General features: G+C 44.8%; 2 protein-coding genes across 2 annotated transcripts in view; both read left to right on the top strand.

The window, feature by feature from the left end:
* Positions 1-5,603, top strand: part of STIMATE (STIM activating enhancer) — a 38,573-nt gene extending 32,970 nt beyond the window's left edge. Inside the window, exons 7-8 of the mRNA XM_056336194.1 lie at positions 501-650; positions 1,557-5,603. Coding sequence (XP_056192169.1) covers positions 501-650; positions 1,557-1,673 — 267 coding nt within the window. The 3' untranslated portion in view covers positions 1,674-5,603. The remainder of the gene's footprint in view (positions 1-500; positions 651-1,556) is intronic.
* A 3,101-nt stretch (positions 5,604-8,704) lies between these two features.
* MUSTN1 (musculoskeletal, embryonic nuclear protein 1) lies at positions 8,705-13,178 on the top strand. The gene is made up of 3 exons (XM_056336196.1): positions 8,705-9,123; positions 11,967-12,087; positions 12,838-13,178. The coding sequence occupies exons 1-3, from the start codon at positions 9,001-9,003 to the stop codon at positions 12,942-12,944; spliced, it is 351 nt and encodes a 116-aa protein (XP_056192171.1). The 5' UTR covers positions 8,705-9,000; the 3' UTR covers positions 12,945-13,178.
* The last annotated feature ends 4,744 nt before the right edge of the window (positions 13,179-17,922 follow it).

Raw genomic sequence — 17,922 nt, 5'->3', positions numbered from 1 at the left:
GCAGCTGACCCATGATGGAGCAGGGAGAAAGGGCAAGTGCGCAATCATCCTTCCCAAAGTGTACTCTTCCAGCAATCCGGGATTTAGGGATTAGAGCCAGAGATCTCGGGTGTCCTTGCATTTAATAACTGTTGGTGATACTTTTTCTTTCGTTAATTTGTTACAGCATGGATTTTATCCTTTGAGAACCAAAAGTCCGTTGCACTAAGGTGTCTGCCTAAACATTCACATTTCTACACGAAGAGTTAATATGTGATTGCTCTGAATAGCAGCTACTCTTCTTATTTTCTTCTCTTCTACGAAGGAATCAAGTAGCTATGTTATAGAGCATTCACGTAATGTGTAATAAGCCATGTGACTGCATGCTTAAATAAGATTTTACCTGTTCGGCCAATTCAGAATTATTGTCAGCTTTTCCTGATTCTGCCCAAATACTGAATGAATGAACATACGCTACTCTGAGGAAAACTGAACTGTCACTCCCTTTTTCTTTTTAACAGGCATTAATGTTCTGGGTAGTAGATAATTTTCTTATGAAGAAAGGGAAGACAAAAGCTAAACTTGAAGAAAAGGAAGCAGGACAAGATTCAAGAAACGGAAGTAAAGTCCGATACAGGAGAGCAGCATCACATGAAGAGTCAGAGTCAGAAGTATGTAGAGTTAATTATTGTAATTAATGCAATATCAGTCCAGTTTACCCCTCACACCATTGATTTCAATGTAACATCGTCACCTTAGTTTTGATCTTCCTTGCATGTACCTCTAACAGTAGTTCCTAGCACTGACAGTTGAAAACCAGTTAAGCAAAATGGCATTGTGGCACCACTCATGGTAGTTAATTCCCTTCCAGGTGGGCAGGAAGACGTAATAATATGTTTCAATATCACTGGTGAACGGTGTTACAAATGCTTCTAAAAAACCCACACACAGAATACAAAAATAATAGACAATTCTGATTTAAAGAGGGGTTAACAGCTTAAAGTGAGAGGAAGTCGGTGGAGGCAACTGGCCTTATTTTGCAGAAGTATTTACATCCTTGCCATAGCATAATTTTCTTCTAAATTGTATTAAGTGGGCAGTTTTCAGTGCAGTTGAAGGACAAGGTGGTATCTTTGAAGGTAAGTTGGTTTAGCTTCAGTTGGTTAATGCAACTTTTCTGCATTAGTGAAGTACTATTGCTATGGAGTTTTCTTTAATAAAATGACTGCCATATTACCAGCGTGGACAGAGAGCTTATATATTCTCTCTTGTTTTAACAGCAAGCTGCCCCCACTGTTCTGGATGTGCCCCCACTGTGCTAGAATTGCTTCTTTGGGTTTTGAGTCAGCGATTGTAGTGGAGGTTAATATGCATGTGTCTGTCTTCGAAATTTACTGCAGGTTCCACATAAGGGTGTGTTTGATCGTACTGGCAGTAAATCCAAATTGTGTTCTGTAAACTCTCTCTTGAGCAAATAAGGAGGTGCTTTGCAAGCATAAAATAGCAAAAGGTTAAAAGTAGAATGAAGAAAGTGTGTGACTTGGGTCCATGTTACTTAGAAGCCAATTTGTTTTTAGATCCTTATTTCAGCAGATGATGAGATGGAGGAATCGGACGCTGAAGAGGACCTGCGTAGACTGACCAACTTAAAACCCATTAAGAAAAAGAAGCATCGTTTTGGTCTGCCTGTATGACACGTTCCCTGACCTGTGTGTTTGCAGGTTTCATGGCAAAAACTTCAGTCAGTGGGGTTTTAATGTTGCAATTGCATCTCCCTTTTCATATAAACTGACTTAAAAGCAAGGTCTACCAACAGAATGCAAAGGGTTGGAAGACTTCCAGTTCAGTTGCACTACAGACACACTGACCAATTATGCAAGAATGTCTTTTCATCATGTGTGAGAAACACAGCGTTGTTAAGAACTGGTCACGAAGGGGATTCGTATCTGACGTTTCAGAGAAGATCATAGAAAACAGATACAGCAATCTTTCACTTGCAGTTACTGATGATACAGTTTAAGATGTTCTCAAAAAGACATCAGAATCAACTAAGTTAAAGGAGCGTGTTTTATTACTAAAACTGGCTTTTGCAGCATAATTCCTAGAGCAGAATAGTTTATGGTTACAAGCTGTAACTTAATGTTATTTTTTTAAGTACAAATGTTTACTTGCTACCGGGTACCTATGGAATTAATAGGTGGAACAAAGATTTTTTTCCAAGTCTCCTCAAATCTATTTGACTATTTTATATTTAAGTTATATTTTCATACAGTTGTATTTAAAGGTTCTCTTTGTCAGTGAAAAGGGTGCAGTTCCCTTTTTTGTGCAGAACAGGTTGGAAGATTTGTAGTGAAAATTTTATTTATCCTTGTGTCCTGGTTTAAGACAAAGGGATTGCAAAGGGAAAAGCTCTCTGTCACTGCTGAAGTCACCAAATTATCACTAAAAATGCAGTCCTAAGTGTGCTTTTGACCACATAATTTGAAAATACCTTTTTTAATAGAAGGTGGTGTTTGAATATTTGACAAACGTGCACTTTAGTGTATAACAAGAATCTGTTGTGATAGGTTATTTGTGAAATGGATATCTACGGATGACTCTCTGTTTCTACAAGTCTCTTGTGCATACCTCTCAAATGACCCAAAAGAGATGGAACATTTCTTATACTTTTCTTTATATAGGGCCTGCAGTACAGGACCGCGATCTGATTGAAGCAGTTGTGCTACAATATTTCAAATAATTCTGTCCCTTGTTTTTTTGTTGGAAAAGAAACCCTCGATTTAATGTACTTAAAAAAAAAAAAAAAAAAAAAAAGATTTCTGCTGTTTAATTTCCATGAAGTCTTATTCTTTAGTAGTGAAAAAAACCCGGAGAGGTGTAATACAGTTGTTACTACAGAATTTTTGTCATTTCGGTGTCTGTCTTCCAGTAATTGACAACACGTGCTGATCTGAAACCTAGCAGACATGTTTTCAGTGACATCCTTTTGCTTTGCGTATTTTCTAAGTGATTGTTTCTGACAGCTTTCCTTGCATAGTTAAACCTTGCGCAGGACAAGGTGATGTGTCGAGAGGTGACAACAGACCTTAGTTGCGAATCTGTTGTAGTATCTGGACATCAGAAATGTTCCAAGCCTTAAACCAAACAGTTTCATTGGAAAACTGCTCAGAACTTTTTAAGATTTTTTACATTTTTTATAAATTTACTAGGTCTTAATGTGATTTATTATCCAGACCACTTAAAAGGGCCTTAGTAAATACCGAACTGTGCGCTCCCGTACTTATAGTCACTATTCCAGCATTCCTTTTCACTGCTTGGCTGCCAAGGTGAACACAACGTTCTGAGGCTTCAGGTACACCTCAGCATGTCCAGCCGGCTAGAAGGGACATTTTACCAAACCTAACGTTTGCGAGTTTAGTTGAGCCACTGACCTTTGTTACTGTGCACTGAAATGTAATAACTGCAATAAGTTTAAGTACTAGTGTTTCTTCTAGATTTAGTCTAAAAACTAATGATGAGGGAAGCTTAATTGGGTTATTCTGAAATGGGAGGTGGGGAGATGGGGAGATGTCCCTTATCAGCGTTGCCTCTGTTTTAGGCTTTTGGGGTTTTGCGTGTGACTTGCATCTTCTCTTGACTGCCGCTGGGCGGGTGCATATCTCCAAAAGCACAGTACTTCAAGGAATTCATTTTCATCAGCAGAATAGTCACACGCAGCTCGCTTTTCCAAAGGGATTTAAGAGCTAGGTCTGGCTCTTGTCGCAAATGTCAGCATTTATTTTTTTAGCATAGGATTTGTTCTATTTCAGATAGTGAAATAAAGTTATTCAACATGGGCTACGTACCACTGCACAGCCATCACTATCCTCGTCAACCATCCGAGATAACTGAGCAGCGCACACAAATATAACTGTACGAGCTTTCCTTTTATCTTTGTTTTCCCTCCTTTTCTCCAGTCAGTTAAATTATCAAAATTATTTCTATTTCTAGTCCTCATGTTTAGCCTGTGAAGTGTCAGTATATAATTATGGCCTTAACCGTGTAAAAGTATTTGTTTTGAGCAGACCTCAAAATTATTGACCAAGTACAAAACAGTTTAAAGCACTACGGAGCAGTTTCTTGAAGGTGGTTACAGCAAAGGTATATGAATGCCTAATTTTTCATGTCTTAAGTGCTTAAATGTCACTTGGTTTGAGATTTTTATATGCCTAGCAAGATGATGTAGTAAAGCACTATGAGCCAAAGAGACAGAAGTATTTTAAATACTGCAGTAGTAACAGGAGGAGCATATCTTCAGAGGGGAAAAAACAGCTCTAACTCTCTCTACTAAGATAAAAATTTTATTCACAACCTCAGCCCAACAAAACAGAAACTGGTGTTTTTCTCTATTCATTCTTTATCATGTGAAAGAGATGGGAAATGTAAAATTGGCAGTTTTCCTCTTTGTAAGATAGAAATTGGAATTCCTGTAGTAGGTACAAGCAGAACAAGCACTTTTGTATGAAAAGCTTGTATGTGTGAGAAGGAGGTACGTGCCTGGTGCTTCACTATGTCTTACTGTTCGTTGAAATGTATTGGCAGTACAGTCTGAAATAATTTTTTCATAGAGTTGATCGAGTAACAATGTTACATCGTGACGAGGTTTGCATTACCCTCAAACTGGCGCTCTAAATTTATGCCTGGTAAACATACTTCAGGACAGCTCACAACAAAGGTTTAATTCAGGCTGTGCTTAAAAAAATGTGATTCTGTTTAATGAAAATAAGCTATGTAGTATATGCCAAAGTAAGAGAAAGGGATTGTAACTTAGAGAAGAGATACGGAAGTATTGGTGGAGATCGAATATACCGTGACTGGTCATTAACTGTTTCTAGTATCCAACCTGTGATACATCTGCATAAACTTAAAACACTGGTGTCGTCTAATAAGTGGTTTTCAAGTTCTGGCTTTAGTATGTTCAGGTCCCCCTGTCTTACTTTAATTAGGTAAATGCTGTATGTTAGCGTTGCTAACTAAAACGTACTATAGCTTTTCTTCAGGGAAAACTCAGAAATTGAGTTGCAAATTAGAGCAATGCAAAGTGATCCCCTCCGGCAGGTGTCTGCTCCCATTCCAGCTGTGCCTGGGGAGTTAAGCGTGGGCTCTCCCGCTCTGCTGAGAGCTGAGCATCACAAGGAATTTCTGCCACTGTGCTTGACTAACCCGTGTTTGCAACTTTGCTGTGCTTTTTACGGGAGAAATCGGTAATGAAAGCAAATAAATTCAGCCACATCGAGTCAGAGTAGATCTACAGCATAGGCGTGCAAACTTTTTTAGGTAAAGTTTCCAGTTCAATTACTGAAAATGACTACTATGGTTTTACAAAGTAAAACTGCAGTATCTTTAAAAAAGGGACTCTTTTGTAGGTGTTTCTGTCTTGCGTGGGTATCCGTCTCAAACTGAATGTTGGGTTTGTTTGTAAGTAAATTCAGAGTATAGCCTATGTGAGCGAAACCAACAGCTGTATTCTGCTGCCCTCTGTTTGGACCATATTGTTTAATCAGTGGTGTTACCTTAAACTTTTAAGGGTATCTGATGGAATTACATTGTATAATGGTTTACAATAAAGTTTGACTTACTACAGATTTGTACACTTGTTTTATACTTGTTCTGTTTAAAAGTGTGCGTGCTCCAAGGTTTATGATGTGCATTGTGGGAAGCAGTTTTTACTACTGGAGTTTAAATTCAGAACCATAGATCTAACTTTTTGCACTGTCATATTGGCATTAATTTCAATATATTCACTTACTTTAATAGCAGGTCCCATTTCAGTTGGAGGGACAACTCTTCTTAAGTAGCAAATTTTGTTTACAACTCTAACAATCCGTGCAAGTTCCTCTCTAATGTGTTCCCTGAGGGGGGAGTACTGCATCCAGCTCTGGGCCCCTCAACGTGAGGACGTGGACCTGGTGGAGGGAGTCCAGAGGAGGCCATGAAGGCGACCAGAGGGCTGGAGCGGCTCTCCTGTGAGGACAGGCTGGGAGAGCTGGGGCTGCTCAGCCTGGAGACGAGAAGCTCCGGGGAGACCTCACAGCAGCTGCCAGTCCCTAAGGGAGCCTACGGGAAAGTGGGGAGGGACGTGTTACAAGGGCACGTAGTGGTAGGACACGGGGGAATGGCTTTCAGCTGGAAGAGGGTAGGCTTGGATTAGACATGAGGGAGAAATTCCTTACTGTGAGGGCGGCGAGGCGCTGGCCCAGGGTGCCCAGGGCAGCTGTGGGTGCCCCATCCCTGGCAGTGCCCAAGGCCAGGCTGGACGGGGCTGGGAGCAGCCTGGGCTGGGGGGGGGGGTGTCCCTGCCCGTGGCAGGGAGGCTGGGGCTAGATGATCTTGACGGTCCCTTCCAACCCAAACCATTCTGTGATTCTTGCCCTCTGTGTGTGCACTCATGGAGAATAATAATTGGATTCATATTGAAAATAAACCTTCGATGTGCCACCTGGGAACTCCTGAGGTTGCGGAATGTTGACCCGAGGCCTTCTGGAGTGTAGGATGTTGTTAAAATGCTTTAACCACACAGCTGATTATCACAACCTGCTTGTGACTTTTCAGGCAAAGCCAGACCTTTTGGGTGTTGGCAACAAGAATGTGTAAACTTACAAATTTCTGAATGTACCTCCAATGTCCTGCCCCTTGGCAGAGGCATGACCTCATTCAGTACCTTGCTAACCTGTTTCATCTTCTGTTCCCCTTCTGATTTGTTTGCGGCAGGTAGTAGAAATACAAGTGGAGGAAAGATGCCCAAGGATCCTGCTTGTGCAGTGCCTTGTATCATAGAACTCGCGTAGTACCTCCTTGGAGACAGAAAAGGACCACGGGGGGATGTCTAGTTCTAGGACCAACTCACCAAATTCTCTGTGGTTGTCACCGTATCTTAGCTGCAACCCTTCCTCAGCAAAGGAGTTTTCCACTTCATGTTGCAGTCAAAGATGAAAGAGGGTTAACTTGCCTTTTTAATAGCCACTATTAAATAAATGAGCCTATCTTTTTTTTCATTGTCATTCATGCCCCATTTAACAGATCTCAGGACCTCAACCAGGTAACGGAGTTTCTACTCTGAAATGTAAGTAACTGTAGTTTTAGGGAGGGGGGGTTGTAGGGGAAAAATTAGCCCATGATCTGTAAGAGGAAATGATTGTGCCTGTTGTTCAGCGTTGTTTTAGGAAGTGTATAATCGAAGGGAACAGAATTTTCCAGGCTATGGGGGATGTCTTAGAAACTTCAGGATATGCTGCCTGCCTCTGTAGGTGCCTCGTCTCCTACCCCCAAACAGCACGCAAGCTGAAGGTGCTTTTTTGTTTGTATAATGAATTTGTATAAATCAAATTGCTGTGAAAGCCTAACTTTGTTGCTTTTTGGTGAGAAATAACGTAGTACCAATGAGGTGAAGCAGTTTTGAAAGCTGAAGGGAAAACACAGTTCAATGACTTTGATTCTAAATATTTGCTTTAAACACGAAGAATGTTATTTTCTTGTAATAGATAGTGACAAAATGCTGATGCTTATGGGACTGTATAGAAACTTCTTAGTAGAGAAGGAGATTTGTTCCTTTGTACAATAGAAAAAAGCCTGCAGTTTTTTTCTAAAGTCGATGTTTTATTCTACTTTGATACTGCTGTTCTGCAGAATCGTTTCCTCTCATTTACCAAGCTGTGGTGGGTTTAAAATAGAAATTCAATGCAAGGAAATGGCTAAGTGTGTAACATCCAGGCTGCTTCTCAGCCTACGAGTGATTGCCCCGGTAGTGAGGGAAAGGACAGCATCGCCTCAGGCCTGGAAGAGTTCAGCTTAAAGGCAAAATGTGCACCCGGAGGCCCGGGGGATCGTTCATAACCCACAAATCCCACCATCCTGATCGGGTGCTGCTAGTGCTGTGGTACTGACAGAAGGTTTTCATCATGAAAAATACCAATTTTATTTTACCTCCTGTGCTTTTGTCTGTAGCCTAAACAAAACACAGGCAGAGCTGGAGCAACAGCTAGGGCAGATTTCTACCTCTACAACGGTCGACTTTTCTAGTAAAAGGTGTTTGGAGGTCTGCCACGGCTGCCTTTCTCGTAGTGACATACCTGGTGGGGGTCTTCATTCTTCATAGGTGTTGAGTGCAGTTGTAGGAGCTGATTTTTTTGCATGATGTCAAGAATTAATGAAAAAAAAAAGTAAAAATAAACACCGCACCCAGCCCTCTCCTGGTAAACAAAAAAATAAGTTCATGATTAGAGTTTTGGAGGGATTTTTTCTATTTAATTAAAAAACTATTTAGAGAAAAAATGTTAATGGTTCTGCAAATTGTTTTACTACTCTCAGCATGTACAGTGGGGAACACTGAATTTATTCATGTCTGGGTAAGCTATTCCTATACAGATAACAGGTGAAATGGTTGAGCTTCCTAATACCACTTGAGTAGAAAGTGATTTTGTTCTCTCAGTTGTGTAAGAGCCAGCATCGCAGCAAGCTCAGCAATAGAAGTGTAAGGGTAAGACCATATCCTATTTTATTAACTCTCCAAAACGCACAAAATACTCTTCTGTTGAAGGTCCCTGTGCAAAAGCAATTCAGGGCACCATGTTATGCTTTGGATGTTCGGTTTATATAATCTGTAGTGAATGCATATTTTGTTACTCTGGGAAAGAAACACAAACACTGTCTTTTTTTTTTTCTTTTTTTTTTTTTCTTCCATCAAGAGGATCCAGAGTCAATTTTGTGTCCGTAACAACGTTTTGCCATTTAAAGTTATAAATGGGGCCCCAGCAGGCTCCCTGGGAAGTTGTTTTTGCAGTGGCTCGGGCTTACCCGCGGTCCCGCCGCCCCAGCTGTCTGTCCTCGTCAGCCCCAGTCCAGCCCGGGGCTCGGGGCGCAGCGCATACTGCCAGCCCTCGTCATCGCTAAGAATAAACCTTTCGACAACAACAGCCTCTTGTCAACCTGAATCATCCTGGCTTCTGGTTTGGGAAAATGAGCCGGCTCATGACTTCATGTTAGATGCTCTATATAAGACGAGGAAAAAAACAGGCGTTTGCAGAGCTCACGGGCTGGATTCAATCAAAGCCGGGAAACGACCCCAGGAGGGATTACGGTCGGGTGAGCACCGCAGTTATGTCACAGGTACGGGGAGATGGGGCGGCCGGCCCCCGCTGGAGCGCAGTGCCTGGCAAATCCATACTGGTTTAGACTGTTTTCTTGGAACAGCATATGAGCAAGTTCCTCTCGTTAACCAATGAATTTGGCTTTTCTGTTATATGTGATTTGTTTGATCATGAAGCATTAAAATATATAAACAGCATTTAAATAAGTTGTTACAAGGGATTATTTGATGAAGAAAGAAAGCAGCTGCCCTCTACGCAGTTAATTAATCGAGTTTTAAAATGTTTTACCATAGTTGTTTTTTTTTTTCTTTAAGAAAAGAAAAAACACTTCCACTGCTCTGGTTTGGGATGTTTTGGAGAAGGAGCAATTTCTGCTCTTTGAACATGCTTTCTGAGATAACGATTTGAAATTCTGGCAGTAGTTTTGAAAGAACGTGGCTCTACTGAATCATGCTGCTGTGTAAAGCTTAATGTATTGACATGCAGGAAAAGAGCATTACTGAAAGTTGTAACTTAGGATATGGTATTTGAGACTGAAACTTCATGCTACATGCTTTTATGTTCATTTTCTAACTAATGGTTTGTCTTTACTGTGTTCCCCAATATTTGGTATCTCAAACTGATCTTAAAATTAGCTCAGAAATTTTGGGGGTTTCACCTGAGTGTTCTGTTTTCAACACAAGCTACGCGTGCCTGGCGGAGTTCCTCCCTGCCGAGAGCGTTTTACACGGCGGGTGGGATGGAGAGTAAGAGCACAGGGGCGGTAGAAGAGCACAATCCTTCGACCACATAGGGTCACTCGGTTCAGCTTATTTACTCCAAAGAAAAAGTCTTTAAAAACCCGTCACGCGTCTTGTAAACCAATGCTTTTTGACTTGTGACAGGAGGGGATACAGCGCCGGCTGTGCCCACCGGGAATGGCTCCTGGCCAGCCCCGCTTACACACGCTTGCCCTGGGAGCAGTTAGCGGTCGTGTGGCCACAACCCTGGCAGCTGCCGGTGCTGGCAGGCCCAGGGCTGAGCTCTGAGGCTCACAGGAACCGTTCTGTGCAGCGGTTGTGCTTTTTGGCTGGGGGCCAACCGATCCACAGCAACTATCCTGCTGGGAAATCCACCTGTAATCAAAGCGTGAGAGGGTTTATTTTAAAATAACTGGGTGACACTCAACAGCTGTGCTTGGCCTGGCTGTGTCTTAGTGCATCTCGATGCCTCCTTTCCTTACCCTGCCCCCAAGAAATCTTTTGTCCCAGTGGAAAGAAGCCTTGCGGTTATTGCCTTTTGCTAGCAACGGGTGAAGGATCTTAGCAGGTTTCACATTCCTGTTAACAAAACAAGGGGTTTCTTCCCTTTCTGCGTTGGAGCCAGCACAGGTCTGTATTGGTTGCTTGTGGACCATGCCATGGCCATGGAGGACTGTTCCCATCACGTGCCAATTTTCACTAGATGGACAAACGAAGCCCTGGCTGTAGGGTATTTGGTTGACCAGCTAACGCACCAAAATCTGTTGTGAGTTTTGAAGGGTTTGCTACCACCCTTTCCCCTTGCTTGCTTTGGCCACTCGTAGAGTGTTTTCCCCAGAGGTCTTTGTGAATGTTTTGTTTCCCACAACACATGCGAGCGGGATTGACGGAGAGCTATTCTGAGCGTTCCCGGGAATTTACAGCCGGTAGGAAACATGCCGAAGGCTCCAGTGCAGCCAGCCTGCCCCTGCCAAGAGCCAGGCATGCATGTGCTGTCTCTGCAAGCTCCCTGGGACTCGCTGCTCCAGCCGTTTTTGGGCCTTGAGGGGTTTGTTTCCCTCCACAACTGTTTTTAGCTTTACAGGCAGCGCCTAGAAATGCTTAAGTGGGCTCCACCGCTGCCAGAACCCAGATATCAGAAGCCCCGCATGTGTAGCGATGGTCAGAGAAGTTTCTCGATGATGCTTCAGTGTGCAGATCTGTTAGAGCTGGAATGTGTGGGTCTTTTATTCTTTTAATCCTATCTGCTGTGCCCCTGCGCCCTGCCACAAGGTCTGCCTGGTGGGACCTTGGCAATCTGTCCCTGAAATAGTAAACTGAAGGGGGGATGTTAATTAACCGACTGCTGCTGATTGACGTTGTGTCTGACTTTGAAGTGCTAACGTAGAGGTAGGGACGGGCTGGTATGAACCGATGTTATCCTGATTTTCTTCTAGCAAGATAAACCGCAAACAGGTGAGTGCTTGGATGGCGCAGTGCACCACCTGATGACGCAGGTGTTTCTGTATCGGATATCCTTCTCCTTCGGGTTCCGAGTCCGCTGCTTCTGGTGTCTTCAGTACCAGCTTGTAGACAAGCCCGTTGTGTGCTCGGATACCTTTGTTCCCTACATTTAAGATCAATCACTGTTGGGTCAGGTATTGAGTTTACTCCAACTAAACCAAGCCAGACTTAAGAATTTCTCTGACCGATTTCCCAAAGAAGTAGCGAGTAGGCTGAGGCATAAGCACAGTTTAGTAATGAAGGGTTTCTATACTTCCCAAATATTGGACAGGTTCTTAAATTACCAAACTGTACCTGCAGCATGGCTAGGCAGGGCTGGACAGAGAAAATGTAAAAATAAAAAAGAAAAAAATAATGAAGCAATCCTCTCTTTCAAAGGCTGTGCAATCAGAAGACAATTTCAGAACAGAACAGTAAAGTGGCAACAGATTTTGGGAAGGGCAATGAAATCATGATTGTGCAAAGACCTGGAGTAGCTGAGTGTATGGTCTCAGAATTGAAATAGGTGAAATATTGTATTAGCGTCTCCATGTGCCGTAGCCTTTGGGTTAAGGCAGCTGGGTTCCCAGTGCTTCTAAACATGAAAAACTGACGTCTGAGTGATGCATCTGTTTCTCAGCCAGCCCCTGTGAAAAAGAAGCGTCCTCCAGTGAAGGAAGAAGACCTCAAAGGAGCCAGAGGAAACCTTTCCAAAAACCAGGAAATTAAATCCAAAACCTACCAAGTGATGAAGCAGTGTGGTAAGTCTCCTTGATGGAAATGGCTGAGCAGGCTTCCGAAGTGAAACACTGGCTTCATTGCTCTTTTCGGGTGAAAAGGTGCTCCTCGGAGGCAGCAGCCAGCAGTGGGCTCACGGACCCTGGCCCGGCTGGGCAGGGACGGGGCATCCATCGTCCTGACGGACCGAGGGGAGCCAGCGGAGCCCTGCCCGGGGGGAGAGCCCGGCTTTGCCTCCTGAGCCAGGGGTCGGGCCAAGGCCTGGGACCGCAGCCAGCGTCGGTGGCTGCCAGGTTGAAGACTGGAGGCTTGGTCATAGATGAGGGGATTTCTGGCCTCTCAGCTGGCTGAATTTGATGTGTTTGAGAGGAAGCAGAAACTGGGGGGTGGGGGTAAAGGGCCGATGAGAGTCAAGAGACTGGCTGCTTGCACCGCACACCCCTGGTGCTCTGGTTTTGTGTCCCTTTTCTGCCACCCATGGAAGTACAGGGGAAAATGAAGAATTTTAACCCCTTTTCAGCATAATACCCTGAGCTCAGTAGTTTCCAGTTTCTAAAGCAGCTGCAGGGCTTTGGGGTGGGTCGGTGGTAGTGACCAGCTGCGGGTGCTGTCCCGTGCTCGGGATGGGAGCACCGTGCTTTAAGGTTTGGCAAGTTGATGGACAGACAAAATATTTATCCAATGTGTATATATGTATTTCAGCAGCACTAGTTTTACTCCTCAAATCTGGTGTGTTGCTTCGCTGATTGCCTCTCCTGGTTTTCTTTTCCAAGAACAAATGGGCTCTGTAGCACCTTCCATATTCAGCCGGGATCGGACCGGGGGTGAAACAGTCTTTGAGAAACCCAAAGCGGAGCCGGCCAAGAGTGTCTTTGGCTGACGGCGGAGCTGGACACATCTCACCCAGATGATTGTTGTAACGTTTTCCCAAATCCCTGCCCCTTACACCAAAGTCACTGTAGACCCAAGTAGCTGATTTCCACTGTTAGCCATTAAGTAGGGAATAGACTCATGTCGAAAGGTACAACTTCCACGTTAATTTTTAATATGTGCTTTCTTTCTATGTGTTGAATGGTGTTTGCTCTAATGGTTTAATAAAAAAAAGTTGGATACAGCTTGGCACACTGTGGTGACTCATTTCAGCGTAGGCCTGGACTGATTCTGCAGACACGCTGGCATTACGGGCTATGGCGTACTCTGCCAAATGTGAGGAATACACCCCCGCGTGGCACCGTTTTGGTGTCAGTGCAATTTCCTCACACTGTGCCCTCACCAAGAGGGAGCCAAGGGCCTGCTTAAAGGGCTGCCACAGGCACCCAGGGATTTCACCCGGAGCCATGCCGACCACCGCGGTGCCCTGCCGAGGCCCCTCAGGGTGGGGGCGTCCCATGGGGCAGCCCCCCGGCACTCCTTCATGCCCGGCCTCCTGCCTGCCGCCCACCTGGCCTCCGCAGTGCCGCGGCCCCCGCATGTGGTGTGCCCAAAGGTGAGGTGCCAAGCTGCTGGTGTGCCCCCAGTGCTGAGGGAAGGCTTCCAGCACCTTCCCCAGTGGCTTTTTCCTCATGTCCCCTGGAACGAAGCGAGAAGTGGGATGGCAGCAGCACGGGCGCCGTGTCCCACCCGAGCGAGGGGCCGAGCGACCGGCTGAGCGTCCGTACGACAGCAAGCACGTGCTGGGTGGCAGCTGGGTTTTTGCAGCTCTGTTGACATCTTGATTTGCTGCATTAAACATCCAACCTGTTCTCCCCCAAGATTATAAACTGGAGTATTGCCTTTCAGCTGGATCTTGGTGCTGGAACACGGGTGATCCTCTGCTTTGTGGGCGCCCACCGCCCCTCTCGCACACCCCGAGTCCCTGGCGCACAGCTGGGGATGGTAAGGTAGGTGCCACCTTTATTTAAAGAGCTACTTTAATTTTGCATAGGCTAGAGGTGAAAGCGGTAATGAAGGTCTCCATGCACCGTGAAGAACATCACGTGTGCCTTTTGCATCCCAAACACTTGATGGATAAAACACACAGGCGACACCTACAAAGCTCCCAGAGAGGGAGCCGTAAGGCAGCTGCAGGTCCTTTGGGTTCAAGGTTTTAGAGGGAGGTTTCCTTAAAAAAATTAAAATATTGCTGGTGCCTCCTCACAGGTAACTCAGCACAGCCTTTGCCTCTGAGAAAGGCCCCTTCCAGAGCTCTGAAAGAAAAAAGAAAACAAAACAAGGTGGGGAAAAAAGTTCCAACCCTGATAACACTGGAGCTGTCTCTGCATCAGGTTTAAAAAAACCCTCCTCAATTAATCTGCGATGAGAAGTTGGCAGGAGGTTGTTTAATAATATAAAAAATGATGGAGAGGGACAAGTGGGGCAAAACGTTATCGCTTTCTGTAGTATGCCACGAGTGACTGAGCGTTGCAGGTTTGCTCGGTGGGGAGCAGGAGAGGGGTGCTGTATTTCAGAACCCGTTTTGGACATGCCGGCACTGATCTGGCAAAGCACAGAAGCCTCTGTGTCCCGCAGGATTGCAGCGCGGGTGCAGCGGGGGAGCAAAGTAAGTTATGTATTAGAAACCTGGGATTTTCCTAACTGCTTTATTTCCAGGATGTCCTCTGGTTCGATCACTTGTGATGCTTCCCAGTGTGACAGTAAGTGCTCACGACCAGGTACCTTTTTTTTTTTCTTTTTTTTTTTTTTTCCTGTCTTTTAAGATGAACTTCATTTAAAAAAATATGCATTGGAGGTAAATGTGGGACAAAGTTGCTCCTGGCTTCTGACAGCAAGGTCCATGCTGTCCTGGGTGAACTGGAGGGACCCCCCCCCGCCCCGCCCCCAGCCTTGCTGCTCTGCTGGGAAAGTTACTGGCGGCTGCTGCAAAACAGGAGATACTTGTAGGTAAGAAGAACAAATAAAAAGCTGCCTAGATAATTTTTTGTCATCTTTTCCTTCGTCCTTGTGACTCTGCTAAGTGCAATCACAGAAAATGTATTTTCTCCTTTTTCCCTTCATTTTCTTAATAAGAAATAGTGACAGAGAAGTGTCTGAACGAAGCCCCGGGGTGTGAGGGTTTAGATAATTTTGCACTCCGAAGTGTCTCCTGTTGAGATGGTGGGTTTAGTTCCCTCCTCCAAGGTGATCTGAAATCATGTCACACCATGTTCATTCCTCAGAGCAAGGAGCACCGGGTGCTGCAGGATTGGTGCCCAGTGCCCTGGCAGCAGCGGGCACTGGATGTCAGTGGGGGTGGCTGTCGGTGGAGGCTTGTACAGCAACAGGGCACAGTGCTCAAGTCTGGGGACAAGGCTGAGCACGAGGATTTTCCTGCAACCGCTTCAGTGAGCCACCGAGGGATGCCAGAGGGATTTCACAGCTTCCCCGGGTGCTGGCCGCCTCCGTGGGAGCGGGGCAGAGCCAACCACGCAGCCTAAGTCTGTGCAGTTAAAGCAGCTCTTTAATGCCCGTGGGATTTTACATGTGGGTATTAGAAAACCGATGACAGATCCACTTAATTAAAGCTAAAGCTTTGGCTCTTCAGGATCTTAGACCACTAAGTGTATAAACCCGTGTATCTGAGGGGATTAAAGCATTACATGAGTTGTAGCAGTTAATCAAATGTTTTAATTTTTCTCTGTTAAAATGTACATATTTACATGTCCTGCTATAAACAAGATAGTATTCGCAAGTAGTATAAGCAGTCTGCCTGGAAAAAGTGAAGTTTATTTTTTTTTAAAGTTACTTAAAGCACAAGCCTCGTAAGACGAGGCTGTGCTCGACAGACTCTTCGTGGTGAACTTCTAAATGTCTGTTGACATTATAACTACTGAGCCCTGCGTCAGCATCTCCTCACAAATCCGAGGCCACCAGAAGCATGCTGTCCACCGGGACTCTTTGTAAAATAGCAGAGAAGCAAACCCAGATGCAGGCATTTCCACAGGATCTCTGTGTTAATTCAGGACAATCAATGGCACCGCCTACCGTGGAGTTATAAGGGGAACCTGCTGTCAAACAGCAACACGGAACAGTGGTTTGCGCTGACAGCCTGCAGGTTCAGGAGAGAAAGGACTGTCCGCTACCCGGGAGCTGCCGGCACAGGGCAGAGGGGCAGGGAATCGCGGTGGGAGGGCAGGACTCAGCCTTCATCTGCTCGGGGCTGGGGGCAGAGGGGCGTCTGTCTTGGTTGCATCTCTGCACAGCACCGGCTGCTTACACATCACTCTACCCGTATACGCGTGCTCAGATAAATGCACACAGGAACCAGGGGCTGACGCAGCAGCGGCGTGTGCTTAGAGATCCTCTGAACTACAGCCCTGGGGGATGTTATTTTTTCATGCCCTGTTGACATTTTCAAGATTTCAAACATTTTATTTTCTTGTGCTCGGCATGCATGAACAAATGAAGCCCGCGGAAAGCTTTCCAACCAACCAAGCAAGCCCAGACGTGTGGCATAGGAGTGGCTCCTAGCAGTTTGCTCCCTGGCCCCCCTTTCTTACCTTGATTTCCCCAGCTGAAGAGCTGGTCTTTCCAAGATGGAGGAGAGAACGTTGCTGACATTGGTGGTCTTCTCCTCACTCGTAGTGTTAGCAGAAACTATTGCTCAAAAGGTATTTGCTCTATTTTTATTTTTTTTTAACAATGAGGTGACTTTTTGAAATGGATTCTGCCCAGGGTCTGGTTACCCCTCCACCTAAAAAACCAATTATTTCCCCACAAGGTGTTAAAAATGCTTTGTAGAAGAGGCAGATGTTATTTACTACTCAGAGATGGAGAAATATCTTTTAAATAGTCATGTGAGCTGTCTTGCGTTAGAAGGCTACCTAAACACCGCACAAGTGAGGATGTGATTTAGGAATTGTGCTAATGTAACACTTTCTATAATTATTTATGTACAAAATTGGACTTTTAAGACAATTTATTTTTCCAGGGCTACAAGCCAACCCTTGACCAACAAAAACTTCACAGGAATTGCTCGGAGTGCCTGTTAGATGAAGATATTATTATAAAATAGGAGGTGAAAAGAGTCATCCCGCTCAGTCTGCAGGTAAATTCAGGTGCAGAGCTCTCCCAGCCACTCACCTTTTGTGCAAACAGCCCCACCGAGCACACGGGTTAGAGGCAGCTTTGCAGCATCTCCAGCTGGATACATCGCAGCTGTGGTAGGGCCGCACCAGGCCAGATGTGCTCCCCTGCACAGCTGCTGCATTCATTTATGGGTGGTTTGTGTCCTCTTTGTACAGGTACATATGTGTACGTACAGGCACTGACGACGCCTCTCTCCCCTGGCAGTCCAGGCAAGGTCTGATACTTTATTTTTACTGTTCAGGTAAATACAAGCCACGACTGACTTTGCTATTTGACGAACAAGGATTATGGCTCATCCAAGGAAGCAAAAAGGGACGTTCCAAGAGGGCCACTCCATGCCTCTCACGGGCCAGCTGGGCAAGCAGGAGCAAGGTTTGAGAAGCCACCAGCTGTAAAATCTCGCATGAATGTTGCATGTTTTGGCAACCTCCAAATCTCTGAAAGGCTTGAGATAATGTTAAGGATGAGCCCTTTCAAATGATTACTGTCGGATGTGGTGGAGGTTCGTGCATCCAAAAATGCAGCTTGTTGCACAGATCAGTTCATCTGCCAGTGGGATTTCATGTATCACAGTGAGATCTAAGTTTAGAAAGAAAACATAAGGATTTCTTAACTTTATGCATTATGAAACATTAAAATTCTAATGTTTAACAGCAAAGATCTGTTGGAAAAATAAATGTTAACAGAGTCCAAGTTTTACCTATGTTTAACATGTAAATACTAAGTTGCTGGGTCTCTTCAAAGTCTACATAATATCCCCAAGCACAAGTTACTCATTAACTGATCCAGATAAA

The sequence above is a fragment of the Falco biarmicus genome, chromosome 4 (assembly GCF_023638135.1).
Source record: "Falco biarmicus isolate bFalBia1 chromosome 4, bFalBia1.pri, whole genome shotgun sequence".
NCBI lineage: Eukaryota > Metazoa > Chordata > Aves > Falconiformes > Falconidae > Falco > Falco biarmicus.
The sequence above is the reverse complement of the archived record's forward strand: the minus strand, read 5'-3'. Positions and strand labels throughout refer to the sequence as shown.